Source organism: Scaptodrosophila lebanonensis, unplaced genomic scaffold (genome assembly GCF_003285725.1).
Source record: "Scaptodrosophila lebanonensis strain 11010-0011.00,11010-0021.00 unplaced genomic scaffold, SlebRS2 tig00000001-arrow-pilon, whole genome shotgun sequence".
Lineage (NCBI taxonomy): Eukaryota > Metazoa > Arthropoda > Insecta > Diptera > Drosophilidae > Scaptodrosophila > Scaptodrosophila lebanonensis.
This window is the reverse complement of record NW_022060529.1, coordinates 16,786,765-16,809,483: the sequence shown is the minus strand read 5'-3', so window position 1 is coordinate 16,809,483 and position 22,719 is coordinate 16,786,765. Positions and strand designations below refer to the sequence as shown.

Genomic DNA, 22,719 nt, shown 5'->3' with positions numbered 1-22,719 from the left:
GCAACAACAACAACAAAAACAACAACAACAAAAACAACAACAACAAGAATGCGTATATTTGCTTTGCTTTCAGCAAAATTGAAGCGATTGGTCCTTATGCCTATCTGCAACCTCTCACATCTCCCCCCAGCGTGCCGAGCCGTCCATGACCCTCGACAGGCACCCACACTCCCAGCCTTTACAGCCTAAGTACCATTTTTATTAGGTGTGCTTTTCTTTTCTTTCGGCACCGGCTCTCCTCACGTCTGGCTCGAGTCGACTCGACTCGACTCGACTCAAGTCGAGACTGCACGACATCTGTAAATCACTATAGCCCATATACTCGTACATACATATACATACATATATCTGTACATGTAAGTATGCATACAGATCTGAAGCAGCATGTATGTATGTTTATTTACGTATTTTATTCATGGCATTTTAGTATTTGATAACAATCTAAGCAAAATGTACGACAATGTTGGGTTTCCTTTTATTGCGTTCCCACCTTCCTGCTTGGTCCCCACTGGACCCCCAAACACACCCACGCACCTCATCGCCTTGCGCCTACGCATGCTGCTCCTGATGCATACCTTTAGGTATTCGATGCCATGCTTTCTCGTATCTCGTTGGCTGCTGCCTGGTTGCTACATCAACTTGACTGTCAATGTACCGAAGTTATTATTATAAATCATATCATGGCATGGCATTATACTCAGCACATACTATACTACGAGTATAGTTCGCATCACAACCTTTTCCTTTTCTTTTTGGTGATTTTTATACCCTGTACCCAAAGGGTACAAGGGTATATTAGTTTTGTGCGAGTGCACATGGAACACACAGAAGGAGGCTTGGTAGACCCCACAAAGTATATATATTCTTGATCAGCATGACAAGCCGAGTCGATATAGCCATGTCCGTCTGTCCGTCTGTCCGTCTGACCGTCTGTCCGTCTGTCTGTCCGTCTGTCTGTCCGTCTGTCTGTCTGTATGAACGCAAGGATCTCCGAAAGTATAAGAGCTAGAATAACCAAACTTGGTATACAGATTCTCCTGAGACCGAGAAAGGACAAGTTTGTTCATTTTTTCTGATCCAACCCCCCACTCCCCCCCTATTACCAATTTTCTATAACTCCCATAATTCTTGGAATTTTAAACTTAAATTTGGTAGTCACATTAGGTTAGTAATTATATATCCGTATACTAAGTTTCATTATGATAGAATGATCAAAAAGAAAGTTATAGCCATATAACCAGGCCCAATGCACACATACATACATATGTACAAGTACACAAACACGCATAAGGCACGATTCTGATGTAAATGTAAATGTATGTATGCATGCATGGAATATTTTATATTTAATTAGTTAATATTTAGTTAATTAATTAAATTAATTTAGTTAATTAATTAAATTAAATTAATTAATTAATTAAATTACTTTTTTGTGGGGTGGTACAGGGTATTTAAGAGTTGAGCCTGCTCGACTTTAGCATTCCTTTCTTGTTTTGTTTGCCTTCTGCAAAGACTAACAAATGCCCAGCATGTGCGATAGCCGAACCTTTTCGAGCTTATTAAAGTAACGTCAGTGTCTAGTCAAGCAAACAAATGACCATTCGGCTTTAAGTACTATTCTCATGATGTGTAAAATTTGGGTAATGCAGGCGGTTCTTTTGAAGTTAAAGAAGTGCCTGAACCTTGAACTTTACCTAACGTTTCCGTTCTTGAATGAGAAATTGTCTTAGCAAGACATGTTTTCTGATTGATCCTTGGGGGGTGTCTCACAAATTTAAAACCGGCTGTGAATAACACAAATTCAATTCCAATTCTGAAATCAAGACTCGAGTTGTGTTTGCTTCACAAAAATGCTGACTAACAAAATCAAATATTTGTCAAAGATTATAGACTTTGTTTAGCATTTTTACGGTCACGTTGTTTCTGGAAACCGTTTCAGAAAGCATTTTGTTTTATAAGCAAATAATTTTCAGAGCCTAGATGAACTTTTCACAACTACTTTTTTATACCCTGTACCCAAAGGGTACAAGGGTATATTGGTTTTGTGCGAGTGCACATGGAACACACAGAAGGAGGCTTGGCCACAAAGTATATATATTCTTGATCAGCATGACAAGCCGAGTCGATATAGCCATGTCCGTCTGTCTGTCTGTATGAACGCAAGGATCTCCGAAAGTATAAGAGCGAGAATAGCCAAACTTGGTATACAGATTCTCCTGAGACCGAGAAAGGACGAGTTTGTTCATTTTTTCTGATCCACCCCCCCACTCCCCCCCCCCTATTAACGATTTTCTATAACTCCCGTAATTCTTGGAATTTTGAACTAAAATTTGGTAGTCACATTAGGTTAGTAATTATATATCCGTATACCAAGTTTCATTATGATAGAATGATCGGAAAAGTTATAGCCATATAACCAGGCCCAATGCACACATACATACATATGTACAAGTACACAAACACGCATAAGGCACGATTCTGATGTAAATGTAAATGTATCTATGCATGCATGGAATATTTTATATTTAATTTAGTTAATTAATTAAATTAATTTAGTTAATTAATTAAATTAAATTAATTAATTAATTTAATTAAATTAATTTAATTACTTTTTTGAGGGGTGGTACAGGGTATTTAAGAGTTGAGCCTGCTCGACTTTAGCATTCCTTTCTTGTTTTAATACTTACTACTTACAAAGTTTGGCTGAATTTGTGTGCAAAAAATATAAGCAATATTGGTGATGCAGACATGAATACATATTTATTTAAGTTTTAATTCGGTTTTAATTCAGTTTTAATTCAATTTTAATTCAATTTTAATTCAGTTTCAAAGTTCAAATTTTTTTTTCTTCTGTTACTATTTTGTTATGTTTTTCAAATCAGCGGAGCTTTCTTTACTGGCAGTCGGTTTTGTCTTTTACGATCATGCACATTAAGGTTAATCAGGACGCTAATACCAACGAAGCCAATGGCGTACGCATGAGGGGGGGAGAAGGGTTGAAGGCTCTCCCAAAAAAAATTTTGCCTCAACTGAGTTGGATTTGTTGTAGTTTTTTCATTGATCATATGCATAAATTATTTTTTAAATGCATCGTGCATTATTTAATCAAAATTTTAATTTTTTGGCCCCCCTTTTGTACGCGTACGCCCTTGAACGAAGCTATAGAAATTTTCCAAATCTGTGGTGGTACTGCAGTTATTCGCCTTTTCTTCAGTGCGACAACGATTAGAAGAACCTATGATGACAAGCCACCCCCATAATTCCATGATAATATAGAATTAAAGTTCCGCTGGCTCTTAAAAATATTGGTCCATTATTTCTTGAGTTATTAGAACTAATAAATGAAGCAGCTGGACTACGGATTTTCCCAAACGCGTGCTTTGTACAAATCAGAAACCGCATTCTCTGCCACCGAAACGAACTCCTTTTGGTCCGTTATAACAACTCTTATTAGCTAGAAGATTTAATAAATTATTTCTTTTTAATGTTAATTTACTTTCTGGAGGCGTTATTAATTTGGAGATTTTGAAAGAAAACAATTTCATTGGCATTGTGTATTCGCTTGGCTTATATGCTTTTTATTTGATTTACATATGTATTTGTATATGGTATTCAAAATAGCTATAGTTTATCCATATCTCTTTGTTTTTTGTTTTTATAAACAGAAACGCTGCTCTTTAGGTATAATTGTGAAGGTTTTTCAAGTGGGCCCTTTTCAAGTTGTAGCTTCTGTTTATAAAATTACCTTATTGGCAAATATCACATAGATATTACATCTTATGCATAGCTTTATGTATACATATATATATATATATATAGTATGCTAATTACTATCAATGGCGAACATGGGCGCTATTATCTTAAATGTACATCGTAGTGGGGAGCTTAGGCTCGTTCGTCGTATATCTTTAAATTGTTTGGTATTAAGGTTCGTGCATTATAATTATGATAATCATGTGCTTAATACTAATCGTAGATTTGGCGCACTCTAATGGCAACCGTATCCTATATACATACGTAAATACATATAGACTTCAACGATAAGTTGTGAAAATTGTTGTTGTTGCGATAGTAACTCATTTTTGCATAATTTCATTAGAATACTTTTTAAAGCCCTGTTCAGATAATGAAAATAATTCATGAGATCTCGATTCGTAATTGTAGTTTCAAATTTATAGACCATTCCTTCTTGCAGGCCATGCCATGAACATATTTTATTCTCCGAACAAGGTAATACGGATTTGTGTTTTGTTTCTTCTTTTCTTTTTTTTTTGGAAGTGAAAGTGAGCTTAATATGAGATCGTTTACATACAAAAAAAAATAAATTCAAAAAAATAAAATAAACAAAAATTAATGAAACAACATCAATACAACATATAAGTATGTATAGAGAAATAGTTAATTAGTAGTTAGTTTGAGTTCGTGAACTTCTTTCCTAGACCTTGTCATCGAAGTTGGAGACGGGCCGATAGGAACGTTGCTTAGCGCGCAGTTTCCAAATGTATAGCAATGCTAGGCCCAGTAAAACGACCAAGAGTGCAATGGCAATGCGATAGTAAATCACAACGTCGGGCAGGTCGGGCGGATTGACTTCGGAGGAAGGTGGTGGGTGAATTTTTTCCGCTGACTTCATCGTCGTGCTGGACATTTTAGCGTTTAGCTCGGCCGAGGGGGAACTGGCAGTTGCTGTGGGCGTCAGAATGCTGCTTGCTTCATCTACAGGCAGCAGAGGCGGGAGCGGCAGCTCCTCATCCTCATCCTGGTCACTTCGATTGTTGGCCTCGTGGGGTGGCTTCTTGTTATTGTAATCCCCATAGCCATCATCGTAGCTGGGTTTCTCATGCGGCATGGGTTCGCCGTGGGGCCAGCAGACAGGACAGCAGGTGTCCTTGATGATAACCTGACGCTCGGTGGGACAATTGACGTTGCCACAAAACGGTATGACACACTTCTCCTCGCCCTTAACGCATTCGCACTCGTAGCAGCCATCCTTCCAGCTCATGCCATCCTGAAAATATGAGTTCAAATTCTTCGACTCGCATATGGCATTCGCTTTCTCAATACCAATGTCCTCGTCACAGCTCTGGTGACAGATGGGAGCACCCGAGGTGCAATGGCAGCGCTGGCAGTGCTGCAGCCAATAGTAGGAGGTGTCGCGCACTTCGGTGCAATTCGGTTGGGGCATACACTGGTATGTGCCACAGCATTGACCGGGCGTGTCCATCGCGTCCGGCTGCAGTTCGACCACCACCTCGCCCTCCTCCTTGTTGCAGTCTTGTATGTAACATGTCTTGCAAATGCACTTCTTGGCCAGACAGCACTGCGCAAAGACCTCCGCGGACACTTGGCTGGAGTTGAAGGCGGTCTGCGGTGTTGTGGCGATGGGTGCGGTGGTTACTGTTTTCGATTTAATCAGATCGACAGCATTGAGGTCTTCGCGCAGAGAACTGTCCTCGGGACATTGTATTTCCGACTCGGCCGGGCAGCTGATGGTATCGCATAGCTTCGGTATGAGCGGCGGCAGCTCTACTGCAAAAGGTCAAGAGTAAAGTGGAACGATTAGTGAACAGTTGGTACAGCTGGAAAAAGTGCGTTTTATTGCAGCTCAGCTGACTGTGTGAATGAGAAACAAGTAAAAAAGCTAAATTCGGGTGTCCCGACTTTGAAATACTCTGTACATATGCTTATAATAATTATAGAAATTAAAAAAAGTAAGAGAATTACAAAAAAAATTGTTGATCGATTTGACCTCTTTTGGTATTCGAACTCACATAAAGGGTGTATAATTTCACCTATACAAAGCAATTGCATCTATGTGAGTGTATGTATGTTTATGCTCGTATATTCGTGTCTGCGTAAACAGCGCTTGAGCAGCGCTGCAGCAGCAAATATATTTATGGCTATAACTTCTTGTTAAATCGCTCTATCATAGTGAAACTTGGCCTACGGACACATAATAACTAACTGTTAGAGTTAGGGAAAATCGCGATTTGCATGGGAGGGGGGTGAGGTAGGGAAATTCCAAAATACACATTTTCTGCGTATTCACATAAGGCATCTGGGACTAAAATTTGGTGTTCCTAGGTCTTATAGTCTCCGAGATATAGGCGATTATACGAATTGAAAATCGGGAAAACCCCCATAGGGGGGAAGTGGGGGGAAAATAAAAAAAGAAATAAACTTGCACAGCGTACACATATAACGCATCTTTGTGCAAAGTTTGGTGTCTCTAGCTCTTATAGTCTCTGAGATCCAGGACAGACGGCCAGACAGACAGGGCTAGATCGACTCGTCTCGTCATGCTGATCTAGAATATATATACTTTGTGGGGTCTGCCACGCCTCCTTCTGCCTGTTACATTTTCAGCTCCCGCAAACCTAATATACTCTTGTACATTTTATGTACAGAGTATAAAAAGTTTGTTTGGACAGCTTATCTCTAGACGAAATCATCAGTCTAGTAGTATGAGTCAACCACTTAAATGCAATATCATACTGCTTTCAAAAGAACTGTCGCTAAATAATACTCAGAAGCAAACGCACATTTCACCTATTTCGTCACAAATTTAAAGCACTATGGAGCAACAAGAAAGAACGCTACAGTCGATCAAGCCCGACTGTGAAATACTCTGCATCCAGACAAACTTCAGGCACTGCACAAGAAAAAAGGAGAAGAAGAGCGGACTTGATGCTGCAGCTTGCCAGAATGATAATAACTTTTCTTAGAAATGACCAATTTAGATGTAGCTTGAAAAAAACCTAAATAATGGCATATAGATTACTTGTACAAAGTTTGGTTTATATTTTGGTTTTGAAATGTGGACAGTATAGACGAAATTCTGTAGCGGGAGGAGAGGATGGAAAATCCAAGAAATAAAATATGTAAATTCGTGTAGCTTAGGGACTAAGAGCGTCTATATACCAAGTCTGGATAATGTGCACTCCTTTCTGCAATCCGTTTCCGAAATCCACGCGTTCATCCAGGCGGACAGACGGACGTACAGACGGACGGACATGTCTAGATAGATTCGTCTCGCCCTGCTGATTAAGAATATGTGTTCTTTATGGGGTCGGAGATGCTTCGTTCTGCCTGTTAAATACTTTGCACAAACCTAATATACCCTTTTTACCGGGTACAGGGTATACAAAAATTATCAACACCTAGAGACATGTAGTTTTAGCATCTATTTACATTGCGATTGTGTCGATGTGCGTCTGTACAGGATGAGTCAAACGCAGTGTTGCCAACTTTTTAGAAGAAACAAGAAAGGAATGCTAAAGTCGAGCAGGCTCAACTCTTAAATACCCTGTACCACCCCACAAAAAAGTAATTAAATTAATTAATTTAATTAATTAACTAAATTAATTTAATTAATTAACTAAATTATATATAAAATATTCCATGCATGCATACATACATTTACATTTACATCAGAATCGTGCCTTATGCGTGTTTGTGTACTTGTACATATGTATGTATGTGTGCATTGGGCCTGGTTATATGGCTATAACTTTCTTTCCGATCATTCTATCATAATGAGACTTGGTATACGGTTATATAGTAACTAACCTAATGTGACTACCAAATTTTAGTTCAAAATTCCAAGAATTACGGGAGTTATAGAAAATCGTTAATAGGGGGGGAGTGGGGGGGTGGATCAGAAAAAATGAACAAACTCGTCCTTTCTCGGTCTCAGGAGAATCTGTATACCAAGTTTGGTTATTCTAGCTCTTATACTTTCGGAGATCCTTGCGTTCATACAGACAGACAGACGGACAGACAGACGGACAGACGGACATGGCTATATCGACTCGGCTTGTCATGTTGATCAAGAATATATATACTTTGTGGGGTCTACCAAGCCTCCTTCTGTGTGTTCCATGTGCACTCGCACAAAACTAATATACCCTTGTACCCTTTGGGTACAGGGTATAAAAAAAAACTGTTTTTGATGGAAGGAGAGTGCAATAAAGCTAAACATTTTTGCAAAAAGCGTAATAAAAAGTTAAATTTATTTTGCAAGAAATGCTTAAAAAATGTATTTTCCACGGTTTTTTTTATCGACCGGCATTATATACATACATAATTAGTACATAAGTCACTTTTTGTATAAAAAAAGCTCAATAAACCATCATCATTAACCACATACAAGTATAAGCTTCGTTTCTACTTTTTTTTACAATGTATTTTTAAAAAGCCAGAATTCCCGCTTCCCGCAATTTGGAATATTTTCCCGCAATCTCAGTTCAAAAGCAACCAGATTTGACGGGGAAAAAAGCCAAATTGAGCGGGTGCATCAGAAAAAGTTCAATTTTGTAATTTCTCGAGTAAGGTTATTCTAGCTCGGCTGACTCGCCTTGGCATCCCGATCAAGTATACTACGCTTCTTTCTGTTAGTTACATATGTACAAAACTAGTACCCCCTAATTCTGTTTTTACACGGTAGATTGGTTCCAGAAAAAGACATTGATCATATGCAAAAAAAGTGGATTGTTCCTTATCTCTAAAGAAATATATATAACATTTTTAATTTTCAAACCGTGTTATATCAAAATCGTGTAAAAAAAGATCGTGTAACATAGATCGTGTAAAAACAGAATTAGCTGTACACCTAATTCTTCAACTTGATTTCTGTTTGAACGTAATGGGAACTCATTTGGCAATTCTATCAAATTCTATTAAATTCTATTCCAATCTGATTCGAGAAAACTAAAGTTGTGTGTTGTTTCATTTTTCTCTGAGTGTATTGTTATCCAATTAAGAAAAGCTGGCTTATTTTAATATGTTACTAAGAGCATTTATTAACAGTGTTTGTAATTTTGTAGAAGCTGAATAATTTTTAAATAGCTGCATATCTAAAGTAGAGAATTTTCGCCAAAAAAATTTGTATTCTCAGCTTATTTCTCTTAAGTACCTTAATATGTATAGTATGTATGTATAAGTGCTCCTATAGTATGTATAGTATATACTCGTACATACAAAGACTCGAATATACACGCACACGCACACTTGTAAAAGTCGTCGTATTATTAAAAAAGTTTTCACTTTAAAGAGTTTTCCCTTCTTCTTTGTAGTATGCAACATAAAATGCAAAGCACTCAAACGCGTCTGTATGTATGTGCGAATATGTATGTATGTATGTATGTATGTATGTATGCTTATGTGCGAGTGTGTGTGTGTTCTTTGGCTTTTATGAAAACTTTCAACGGCTGTTTATAAGTTTCAATCCTGGCAGAATAGCATGCAGATATACACATTATATGTACATATATTTACAGTAACTTGCTATATGTATATATACTTGTATTTACTATGTATGTATGTATACTATATATGTACATGAATTGTACCAATGTTATTGCATTCGTTGCTCGGCTTTGGCTGCTTGTTGGTGTCATTCTTGTATCCCTGAATGGTGGCAAATGGTAGGATTAGGTGAGGTGGAGGGCCATGGACTAGTAGGAGCTAGGTGTGTAAGGTTTTTTGTTCTACTCGTATCTAGGTTAGGTGTGCGAATGCGTTGCAGTGCGTCTAATTTATCAACATGGTGAAAGGAAAGCTATTTAAATTGGATTTCTCACACACCCTCATTATACGTATAAATCTTTGTTTGACTCGAGTCGAGTCGAGTCGACTCGGTTTGGTTTGGTTCGGTACGCGCTTAACTTCAAAGCCAAAGCCAACAGCTCACAATACAACTACAAGTGGCACACAACTGTCCCAAATGTCGCTGATAAGCGAGCGGGGCGACCGACAAAAAAACTTTAATTAAATAAATTGTAGGAACTTTGTGCGCTTGCGAAAGCGTGCGACAACCCGTGGAGCCAGAGTTGGGGCCATCTGGCGAATGGAGGAGACTGGAGACTGGCAACCGACAAGCGGCAGCCGACAGAATCAGCAGTCGACAGCAAATTGTACTTCAAAGTGCCCTAAAGTTTAGTTTTTAGTACGAGTCTTGCTCCTTAAACTTGCGCCCCACAAAATCAAGGAGATTGCTGCGCCAGATATGTATTTACTTTGCCCGGCTAAACTCAAACGGGCGAGACTTCATTGTTTACTTAGCCACTGCCACTGCCAGTGCGTCGCTGTTTTTCCCAAATTTCCCATTATATATGAGCAGACAAATTAACTTGAACTTGAAGAACCAAAAACTAACTTTGTATCCCACTGATTGGCATACGAAATTAGAGCGCAGCGAAGATTAATAAGAGTCTTGAGTTGATTGGACAGCGTTTGAAGTTCATTTAAGTGCCAGACAATGGCAACGAATAACAGGGACAGAACCGATGGCTAAGAGATACGAGCAAGTAAAAAGTTCCCCTAAGGGTGGGCGCATATTTTTTGTAAATATGTTTTTAAAATTACGCTCGCAAATTTTTGCTTTATGGGATTATCAATTAATTAAAAGAAGTCGAAACCGACTAAAGCAGAATACAGGTGTCGCTTGGAAAACGGTCAGACATTTGAAAAGATTCCTTGAGATTGAGGAGCATTTCATATCCAACTATGTGTTTCTAATCACAATAAAAATGCTTTGAGATTATGCATAGATTTTTTTTTTTTTTGGTAAACACTAGCAGATGCTACAAAAAACTCATTACACATTTTAGAGTTTCCTTTCTTCAAGTCGTTATATTCAGCATATACATATAAGTGCAGTACATACTCTTCTTTTATGGACGCTAACCTTAACCACCATTCTCTTATTGATTATTTGAAGGCCTACATGATGTTATAGTCGAGTAGAATCTATTATAAGTTCAACGCTATGTTCAGGTCTTATCGCAGCATCATATGACTGATTGGACATTGTTCCCTTTAAATTAACACATTTCAATTATGTATGTAGCCTAATAAGTTTGCTTATCAACAACATAATTCACATATTTCGACAGCTCAAGTACGCCTCTATTGTTATCTGTATTGCTTGTTAGCCGACACGTCCCCTTCTCCAATCTGATTGAAGAAACTATACAGAAATAAATCACGTACAAAAGCAAACAGAATTATCTATGTATGTACATAAAAAGTATAAGTATTGATCTTTTTGGAGCACAAAACTTTTTATATTTGTTGTTTGTTTTAATTTAATTACAAAAATAGTAGTTCTGTGTAAGTTTTATATTCCAAAGCGGTTCACATATTGCGAAACAGGAGATTCAACATTAATAAACCTAATAGACATTTCGTCAGACTTTAAATTGCATATCGCCTAAATTTTGATAACTCTATGATAACTCTATGTATGTAGTTATAAGATATTGTATGAAATTTCAAAAATCTTCAAAATTTGATGAGGTATTATAAAGATTAAAGTTTAGACATTTAGACTTATTGGTAAACCCTTTAACCTTCCTGGTGTAGGGTATAATTATAGAACCTAGAATGTTCTCCTATGTTTATTACTTCATTTCACAGAATCTACAGATACATTTTCTTAAGAGACATATCTCAGTTTAGCAGGTATCTAGAATGTTATATATAAAACGTAGGGGCTTTGGAGGTCAAGAGTGACCAGACCTTTAGCCATTTTATGGCAATCTGTTTAATGGCTTTGAAGGTCACAGTAAAATGGATGTGGGCGTTACCATGAAATTCAATTCACTGGCAGGTCAACGGTTTATTTAGAACCATTTAGTAGCTTGGCAGCCTGTAAAGCCGATAATCCTTTTTAAAATGGTGCGCTTGCATTTCTGTGACTCGACAAGGAAAAGACGACGAATTATTAAAGCGGTGCTCAGTGCTTTCGTTTTTATGACCAACTTGTTTGGTCTTCTGGACAGTACTGCGCCCTTTCCAAAAAACTTGGGGCATCTCAGCCGATGTAGACGCATCTACGGCTATCTGATATTCGGACTTTTCATCTGTTGCTCGCCTTATACCTTGTACCATATCGCCAAGCGCCTATCCATTCTAACCGACTCCAATTTCCTATTTGTTGTTAGGTTCGGGCGATATGTGGTGCTTCACTTTTGCGTTTTATTGACGCTCTTTATGCATAGGATTAGGCAAAAACAATTAATTGCAAACATTAATTTAATTATACGGTGTTTTAAACAGCTTAGCCGTTTGCAGCACACGCAGCAGCTGCGTGAGGAGACCGAACGGCAGCTATACAGTGCCAGACATTTAATGTACATCGTGACTGTGTTTTCATTTAACTTTATCTCTGCGAGCTGGCAGATTTATTTGCTATTCCATGATCCTGTAGTGACTCAGAGTGTGGCTAATGTGTTCTGCGCAATCTTCGTGATCTGCTGTATGTTGGTCTTGCAATTGGCTATCTCCTTATATATATTTGGCATGATGATGGTCATTCATCTGATCTATCACAGCAATCTGCTCTTGGGCCATATCCTAGAGGATGCTACACGAATTCAGGGGCGCATGCACTGGCTTGGCCCACTAAGACTATACGATGGGCAGCAACAGCTACTCTCTTTGGAGATATGGCGAGTGATGGGTCTTCAATGGCGTCTCTTGAAGCTGAGCTGCCGCCTCGTCAGACTGCATGGAGTGCAAATTTGTTGCTTTTGCAGCGTTGTGCCCGTCGAATGCATGGTGCACACATTTTTCACCTACTACGTACTTTACTATCATTCATTAACGTCTAGGACCGTGCCTACAGTCCTAGCAGTCCTTATTAAGCTGATGGCTCTGCTTCAGCATCTGTGGATTACAATTTGTTTTACGCATCGTCTGCGGGATTGCTTTAAAGAGACCCGCTCAGTACTAGGGGAGGGGGTTGCGAAACTTCGTCCCGAGCACACCAATAAAGCCCTGAACTCCACTGTAAGTAGCGTGTCTCTGAGATTTGATCGATATTTAATCATCGCTACTCTACATATAGCTCATATATTTTGGACTTCAGTCGCAGAAAATGGAGCTGATTTGTACTACCAGTGCATGCGGATTCTTCAATTTGGACAATCCGCTCTTGCTGGCCATATTGCAGGGTATACTACTGAATATAATCATACTCATACAAGTTGATAAAATTACGCATAAGTAATTGGTATACTCTTTATAATCTAATGAATATTTTTGCAAAATTATCCATATCCATATCTATATTCTTATAAGCTATCGCTGAGCGTGCTTAGTTAATTGTTAATAAATAAATTATATGATGCAAAACAATTCGAAAACCTAAAAATCGTAGAGAGTGGTCTAGAAAAATGTACTTGTGTTACGAAATATTTGTGACGCGATAATATTATTTACAAATTCTATTTAAATATTGATAAATTATCAAATTTAAGTACATGGAGAAAGTTTTGTGACGTGTTGGTGCTAATCGTTTGCTGAGCAAATCAATTATTTAACGAGTATAAATAAATTTGGAACTGTTCAGGTATTGGCAGATAAAGTAAAGACTGAATTGATAAGCTGAGGTTGAGTCAGGGTTCCCCCGACAACCAATGTGAAGAAGAACTGAACATATCTCCACTGTGTCGGAAAACTTTTTTGTACCCGGTGTGAATCAACATATGGTTCTTTAAAGTGTTGCGATATTGGTTTTTATTCTCTGATTTTAAAACACTCGAATTCCCAATCGAGAGGTAAGGGTATGAAAAAAATCATAACGTCAATATTAAGGAACTATTTTTGAAACATAATTCTTGAATGAGCACCAGAACTCTTCTTAATAATAAATAGTTCAGAATTATCACAAATAGGAGTATAATGATTTTCTAAGGCGAGAACATCTTCAGTGGGAAGAAGTGTTTTAAACTGGTGGATAATTTCTGTGACAGCTTTATGGCTATAGCTATCCGATCTGGCTTATAAGACAAATGCCTTACACTTCTTAAAATATATCATTTTGTATATAAAGGACCATTTTAATGAATGCTTCGAAAATTTTATCAAATTACTGAATTAAGTAGATTCAGCAAATAGCTGTATTGAGATTGCTCTGCATACTATATCACCATAAATAATACATCACCCTTTCCAATCGAATAATTAATTAAGGCAGACAATTGCCATACCGACTGGTTAGCAATTCCGCAACAACATTTTCTAAGTTTCTATCGATATCTTCAAGGTTACCCAGCGGCAAAATTTAGATTCAAACATACATTTGTCAGCTCTACATACTATTCGCGCTCATTGAAGATGTGATTAATGATTGCTGTCGCATCCAAATGCAAACGATGCAAAAGTTATTGTCATAAATTGAAACGAGTATAACGATCAAGTCACTCGAGCACGACTCTTCTATGCCCTGTACCCGATCAGTTTCCCATAGCCTTTAACCTGAACTAAATCAATCCTTCACCTTATAACAACTATATATATATTATAAAGATACCCAGAATTAAGTACGAAGAGTAGTTTCAATACAGATATTTCCTGTTGTTTGTAATATCTATGATCTGTAATGTCCCTAGCTGCAATAAATCAACAGTTTTCGATTGTCATATATGTATATAGTCGGCAACATAAGTTCTACCTTTCAGTATACCCTTTTTCTGCAGGTTATAAAAATGCTAATTCCAAATTCAAAGCGCCAATTTTTTTATTCTATTTTTATTACGTGTTTTTAAATTGGAAACAGAACAATTCTCGGACCTGTTTATGAATGAAATAAAAATCGCAACAAAGATGTGTCTCTGTAGCCGTTGCATAGATTTCTTTGAAAAACCATTTGAAATAAACCGAATATTTGAAAGGCACCCAAGAAACGCAATAAGCGATCATAAATCTAATCAAATGTTCAAAATTATGGTATTTTAATTTTAGAACATATTTAATAGACTTGCTGGCATAGTTGAAGAAGAATGCTGAGAATCTGTTGCCATCGTTACACAAATAAAATACGAAAATTTCAAACAATTTACGATATTGGTTGTATAGGTTTTTAAAATAGACGTTCTTAATAGATCGCACCTGCCCATACGAGTACATAAACAATCATTATGCATACTCGTAAATATGTATCTTTTACAAGCTGCAATAAAGTGCGTTCCGTATATACTTGTACAGCTTAAATTATCTGTGATCGCATCATTTAGCAAATATTTGCATTTCGGTACTTACTTGTCGTTGCGCTGACGATTTGCAGTGGGAATGAGGCAAATATTAATATTAGCATCGGTGGATATGTTAGCATGCCGTTCGAGCACCTTGTCTTGTGCAAGCTTAACATTTTGTCTTATGGCTTCTGGTGGTATATACTGATACAGCGTATATGGCTATACTCGTATATATATATATACAGATGTATACACGTATATATTATATAGTAATAGTGCTTGCAACGTGCCCGATAACGAGTCAGCAACCGATATGACCTTGGAGTGTGGACCAGCAGACGATGTTACTTGGCATGAATTTCTTACGAACTTCTGGCGCTGTTGTTGTCTCTTTTGGAGCTGTGCTTTTTATGGGCGCTCGTTAGAAATTTTTCAAATCAAAATCAATTGAATTTATAAGACTGCCTGTTAAATGTTGAAGTCGTCTGCAAAGAGACCAAAGTATAGAAAATGTGTCAAATGTTATTATTTTGTGTTATTTATTTCGACTGTGGTTCGATGTTCGCATATTTGTTCAACAAGCCACAATCTATGTTTATAATGGCCCATACAATCAAATACAAGTACAAACACACACACACACACACACACATACACATGGCAACTAGTACATATATTTAATTTAATTGCATTGCAAAACAAAGCAGTAAACACACAGACGCTTTAGTCGCCACCGCTGATCATTCAGTCGGTGGCTGTTTGACGCTCGTTGTATCATTGCTAAAAATAGCAGAATATATATTTTTTGTTTCGGTTTTAGTGGCCAGGCGAGAGCATTTCACTGCTGCTGAGCAGATACGCACCCGTCTAACTACAATATACTATACTCGTACTTGTATACAAAAAAAAAGTAGCAGAAAAATAAATAAAATGTTTGTGCGCGGCTTATTTCACAGCTGATAAAGACCTAAAAAATGCGACTACACGCTTCATTTGAGTTCGAGTTTTGGGGGTCACACAATGTTTGTACATACATACCTATGTACCTACTATACATACTTACAAACTCCGCATACTATAGTATAGTAGATAAAGTGCGTAATTAGTTACTGTTAGTTTATTTGTCCTAGGCAGGAATTGATGGCAATAATTCAATTGCCAGAACAATTCAAGCAAAGTGTTATTAATCACTTTATTTTTGGCGCTATCTTAATTGGTCTCTCGGGTGCAGCAACTTGTAATTTCATGAGGTGCTAAAATAATTAATTATTTTGATAAAGATGCTCACTCCACGTAAATCCCTGCTGCTAACTGGAAATAATTTTATTCGAGTGCCTCAAGCTCTATCTCATTTTAGATTAAGTGCAAAATTTATAATCATGTAAGTGTGTAAGTGCGAGCAGAAGTCGTTTCTTTAGATTTTGCAAATATGTGCCCATCTCTTTATAATCTATATATGAGTGCATACAGACATACATATATTAAGTATATAAAGTGGTAAACAGAGCCAAGAAAGGTTAATAATCCCACACAGTACATTCTTACACACACACACACACACACATGCATAATACTTATACAGATGTATAGTATCTATCGTTTGTCTTGCGACGGAGCTCGCTATTTAATAGCTGAATAAGAAATTTCAGAGATGCCATTGTACGTACATATACATACATATATTTAACAATCATAAAAATTTTATCGAGGAAACAATATTTTTTCGCATTTCGTTCCAGCGAATTCTTTTACGGGCTATTCTTGATGTAAACAGAATTTAGTGCTTTTTCAATTTAACAAATTTATTCGCATAAACCCAAATGAAGAAATTGTTGTGAATGAATTTATTTGTTTCTATGGAAATGAAGAGCATGCGATATCGCGAGCAGAGTCTCGTAATATTTCAATGATTTAAAAATTCTTTTCAAGCAGCAGGTAGGTTTTTCTAAGGTTTTTAGTCAAGTGGAATCGACGATCTGCATAATTGTCTGGCTTGGAAAATTGGAAAATTTCGTGAAGTTAAACATTTTTTGTTTAACAAACTCTTCTTTTTTACAAATATTTTTTGGTTGTTTTGAAAAGCGTTCATTTTTCTGCTAATACTTTCAACCCATCCTTTTTATTTATATGCTAGAATTTTAGAAACAGAAGGTAGAAAGATATTTCGGACTGCTATTACTTATCGTATTCGATTGTATGGAAAAACAAGGCTTAAAGTATCCAGTTCTTTTTACTAATGCTAAGTAATTGAGATTTTCCAAAGAGGTCCATATTTTTCAGATAATTATTAAGATTATTATTTATTTAGAATAAATTAATTTAAAAAGCCGTTCAATTAAAAGTTTTCCACCATCGGTTTGAAAATGTTCTGTGTTTTGCATGTGCAGTTTCTTTTCTTCTTACTTAGGTTTTATTTCTTTAGTGATGCGTTATATAGTATAGTAAGTGCAATAAAATGTGCAGGAGATTTTTTTTTATGTTTCAATCTTTCTTGACCACCAACACGTATGTATATATTTGTCGACTTTGGAGGTTGAAAATCATTGAAGATCTCTTGAAAACATTTTGTCAGTTGTAGGTGAAAGGGCAGTCTCTGAATGACTTCTAAAATCATTGAATTCCATATTTGCAGGCTATTTTATCTAAAAATGTTGTCTCTGCTCTCTGCCATTGACAAATTTGTATTTCCCCTCAACTCTCTCTGCCTTTTAAGAATAAGTATATTTACACTGTGATCTCTAAACCGTTTGGCGGGCAGTTTATGTTTTTTTTTTTCAGCTATGGTCTTATCTTATCTTCAAAGCTTTGCGTTGGTGTTTCTATAATATATACAAACTTATGAGCATATACATATATAGATGTACATATATACCTACTCGAATATAAATATATATGTGCACTTATGTACATACATATGTACTCGTATGTGGGTAACCCATCTATTTGCTTGATAGTTTCTTGTGAATCGTACACCGATTGGTAGGTGTACTTATAAGCTCCCCCTGGCATTTGCGGCAACATACATATGTACATATATGTATGTATATACATGTACATATGTATGTGTGTGTGTTTGCTTGCGTATGTATACATGAGCACCTCTCTGTGCATATTTGTGTAGATGACTAAATTGTGATAGCTACGCTTACTTTTGTTGTCGTCGACTTTTGCTGCTCGAGCGGCGTATGTTTGTCTGTTAAGACCAACAACAACGACAGCGACAACAGAAAAAGTAACAGCAACAGTAATAGCAACAACAACAACGGCAACAGCAACAATAACGGCGATCAGAAAACATAATGGGGGTTTCGTAGCTTTGGCGGCTTCAGCGACAACAACGATAAGTACTCAGCCATCTAGCTGCTTAAACTGTTGATGTTGTTGTTGCTGTTGCTGCTATTGTTGCTGTTGCTGTTGCTGCCGCTGCCAATGCTAACTGTAAGTTTTACCTCGAAAGCAAGATAAGCTTTATTATTTGCCATAAATTTCACTTGAATGCGAAATCTGATGCATCTATTCCATGCCTTTTTATTATTTATCTTGGAGTCGGGGGTCGGGGCTAAGCATGCAAAACGTCGTTGTTGTTATTGTTGTTGTTGTCGGCGCAGCCGTTGCCATCGACATCGCATGTGTGTACATAAATACTTATGCATACCTCCGTACTCGTACACACACACACACACACACACATACACACATACATACATATATACATAAGTATAAGCCAAGGTATGAGTGTGCGTGTATGTGTATTTACTCGTGTTCGCGTACAATAATTTCACGTTCAACAACTTTTGGCTTTTTTGATGAGCCAGCAGCAGCGGCAACAGCAGCCGCACTTGAAAGGGGCGGACGGTCGACGTTGTCGGCGGCGGTGGCGGCGGCGACGGCGATGACGCACAGTGGCTCAATCCACTGATATAGCAAAGAAAACCTATTAACGGCTTAGCTTGAATCCGAACTTAAGAATCCTTTAGCTTCAGAATCCTCAGTAAGGTATTCATTCATATAGCTCTGTGACAATTTCATTTTATATTAAGTAAATCGTCGACGGCAATGACCCACAGTCGCCAATTCGTCAATTAATAAATTGTTTGATTGGAAAATTCGTGAGACTTAGATATTTCTATGCTAAGTTGTGGCTTGGCAAGATATTACTGGAGTCTTCGTTTAAATCTTTTTAAAAGGCAAAACCTGACAGCAATAAAAAAAATTAAATTTAAACATCTCAGTTTGATAAATTCTTGAAATTAAGACATTTTTGAGTTTACAACCATTAAAAATATTGCGAAAATATTATTGCATGATTTTTTAATATTTAAATGTATTTTAAAACTGTTAATTATTGACCAAATATTAAAGAGGCTGAAAGAAGTCGGTAAACATGTTTCACTACCCTAAGCTAATCAACTATTAGATTAATTTTCACAGAACTGATAATATGTGGTTAATTTACGAAGAATGCTTCGATTTCGATTGCTTCTATGTGGGCTCAAATAGAACATAGATTAAATAATTAATGATATAAATTAGCACTACTTTAAAAAGAAACATTGATCTACGTTATTTAAATTTGGATTTCGGTTTGTTAATTTTTTGTGCGTTTTTATTATTTGGTTAGCTCTGACGAAAACTCATTAAAGGCCCAGCTGTTGAGAAATATGTACTTTTTATAGGTTTCTAAAATGTGGAAATATGGTGAATGGCCGTGATAGGCAAGCACTGAACGCTGAAGTATTTCTCTGCGATATTTGATGCCAGCCCTTATGTTTGAATCACTTCTTAAAAGTATACAACCATATATGTGCAGAAAACAATAAAAACAAGTTCGCTGGCTCTGCTATTTGAATACAACTATTAAATTGACACTCAAATATTACTCTGCGTTATTTTAATGACGAAACTCAATTTTGTTTTTAATATGATACTGCAAAGACAACAATGGAAAAAAAAAACTTGCCAGCTCGATATTTGAGTTCTCATTGACATAAACTTTTATGCATTGGAATGGAAATGGAACATTTTCTGCACAATACCACTGCATGCTGCTCAAGTAAGGGACGCAAAATGAAAGCGGAACGTGTGAATCATAGACAACATAATCTGTCAGTCTTTACATAGTAATTGTTTACATTTTGAGTGCGTTCTCTGTTAAGCCCTAACACAGGGCCTGTTATTAACATGCTGGTGTAGATGGTACTGCGTAAAGTAATTAGAAACTTCAACTTTAAATTGTCTACAGAGAAACTTCCTAAATGGGTTACATTTTTGTTTTGGACTATTAATTAAGATGAGTATGAATGTTTCCAGTTGAATTTGGAGGCGTAAAAAGAATGGGAACGAGCCACTGTGCGCGATTTGTTGCTATAACTACCCAGAGCCCTGACTATCACCACCAGCGCAGAGAAAAAGCTCGTCATCTCTTTTGCACACATTGCAGCGAAGCTTGGGGCTTCTGACTCCGGTCTGTGGTGGTCGGTCGGTCGGTTGGTTGGCCGGCTTTCTGGCTGGCCTGGTCGACGGCTTGGCTGGTCGGCTTGGTCGGCTCGTTTATGTTGTGTGCTTTGCTCTGGTTTTTCGGTTTTTAGCCGCCTTCAAATTACTCTGTTTTGTTTGTGTGTGTGTGTGTGTGTGTGAGGCTCTGTGTATGTGTGTTAGTATATTTTTGCATGGGGTTTTAAAGCTGGGCCTGAAGCGGCAACGTCTCTTTAAGTTTACTTGCTGCTGCGGTGCTGTTCGTTTCACGCTTAATAGTTTTTAAGGCCTATGCGTACTTTCATTAATGCTGTTACATACCCGCCCCCTTGAGCCATCGACCGATCGACCGACCGACCGACCGACCGTCCGACCTCCCCATTAAACTATTTTAAACACTGCGCGCGTTGCTTTTTATTTGCTTCCACCTTTTTTCATTTGCGCATGCGATGTCTGTTTGTATACACATATGTATGTACATTTGTGTGTGTGTGTGTGCATGTCTGTATTTATGATCGAACGCTGTCGCTTTGCGCTTTTAACCTTGATTTTTGTGTAAACAAAATACACAAAAAACATATGTACAACATTTGACCAAAAAAGCTTTCTGCGCGCGGCATTTAGTTAAGTTGTTGTTGCTGTTGTTGCTCTTGTTGTTGTGTGTGCGTGCGGTTTTTGTTTAGTTTTTAGTTTACTGTACATTTATTGAGTTACCTATTTATAATTTGTTTATTATTTAGCAAAACGTTGTGAATAATGTGCCAGGAAATGTGTGCAAACATTTGCTTAAAGATAAAATGCGCACAAGCACATATATACACACATACATCCATGCATAGGAATAATAGTATCTGGTATCGGCGGTAACTCTAGCGGCCACAAAACTATTGAGCTCTTTTCAAAGTACCACATACAAACATACGCACGTATGTACATATGTACATACATACATAGATAAATAAACAACCTCGGAAATATTTTCTATACTGGTATGTTGAAGCTAGTTATGTATGAACTATTAGATACGCTATCTTATCTAAACATACACTCATACACACATATATAGCTGCAGATATGTCTTATGTATGTATGTATGTATATATTTCAGCCGACATGTCGTTATGTGTGACGGCTTTAAAAAGCTGCGTGTTGTTACTGCTTTTGCTCGTATAGCAAAATTTCGCTTATATAATCAAAATCACAAATGCGAAACCTAAACACATACTATGCGTACGCACACACACACACACACACACACACATATATTTCTATGTTATGCGCAATTTTATTGAATCGTGCAACACTTTGATTTGCGCTCAATGTGGCACACACACGCACACACACATACGCACGCACATATTGATGTTATAGAGACATACATACATACATATAAAGGTATATAGCCATATGTACACTTACCTGTATATATTTATTGGGTTTGTTTGATGCGGAATGCGCTCGATGTGCTACACACCTGCCACGTAAATTTTATAAGCTCTACAACATAAATTTGCGTTGCTTGTTGTCGTTGTTGTTGTTGTTGTTGTTGTTGCTGTTGTTGCCGATGCCGCTTGTGCTGCTGCCGTTGCTGTTCATCGTCTTCTGTTGTTCACTTCTTCGCCATACACACACATACGCACACGCACACACACACACACACACGTTCACAATCCGACACTTAGTTATGTTACGTTTTAACGCGTTTTTCTTACTGTTGCTGTTATTGCTGTTGGCTCGTTAATTGTTAAATTAAATTAATTTTCCATAATTTTTCATATCACTTATGCGATGTGTGCACGATATTTTCAATTTTATTATTTAGGCAGCCTGCGTCTTCGCTGATCGAATTGAAAAGCTTAACTGAGACATCCAGAGTTAGAGACAGCGCCAACGTAAACTCGTGACGGCGACAGCGACGACGACGACGGCAACGATCGTTACTCTCTGCAGCGTCGCTGTTGCCGCTAATGTCGACGTCTCTGTTGTTATACTCTGTAGCCGCAGTGTGGAAAGAGCATATTAGGTATTTGCAAATGTACGTGACAGACGAAAGCATATAGACGCCATCAATAATACAAATATTCTATTAGCCAACTTCATTTCGGAAACGGCCAAGTCAATATTAGATCAATTTTATCTGTATCTTCTTCCAATTCCTAGACAATAAAGTCCACTAAATTGTCTAGTTATTTGCTCTTACTCCAAATTCATTCAAGTCCCTTGACACAAGTCAACAGCTGCTATTTGTTTTCTAATTCCTTGA

General features: G+C 37.3%; 2 protein-coding genes across 2 annotated transcripts in view; one reads left to right on the top strand and one right to left on the bottom strand.

Moving 5' to 3' along the window:
• Positions 1-22,719, top strand: part of LOC115620602 — a 62,210-nt gene that overhangs the window by 19,015 nt on the left and 20,476 nt on the right. The window lies entirely within an intron of this gene.
• LOC115620593 lies at positions 3,545-22,252 on the bottom strand. Its single transcript, XM_030513907.1, has 3 exons — positions 21,876-22,252; positions 15,046-15,466; positions 3,545-5,529 (listed from the first exon to the last, which is right to left on the bottom strand). Exons 2-3 carry the CDS (start codon positions 15,152-15,154, stop codon positions 4,436-4,438), a joined length of 1,203 nt encoding a protein of 400 aa, XP_030369767.1. The 5' UTR covers positions 15,155-15,466; positions 21,876-22,252; the 3' UTR covers positions 3,545-4,435.

What these genes read in the sequence shown, in the direction of transcription:
- LOC115620593 (XM_030513907.1), bottom strand. Translation starts at nt 15,154, where the DNA reads ATGTTAAGCTTGCACAAGACAAGGTGCTCGAACGGCATGCTAACATAT. An exon ending in AATCGTCAGCGCAACGACAA is followed by an intron (nt 5,530 to 15,045) that starts GTAAGTACCGAA and finishes GACCTTTTGCAG; the next exon opens with TAGAGCTGCCGCCGCTCATA.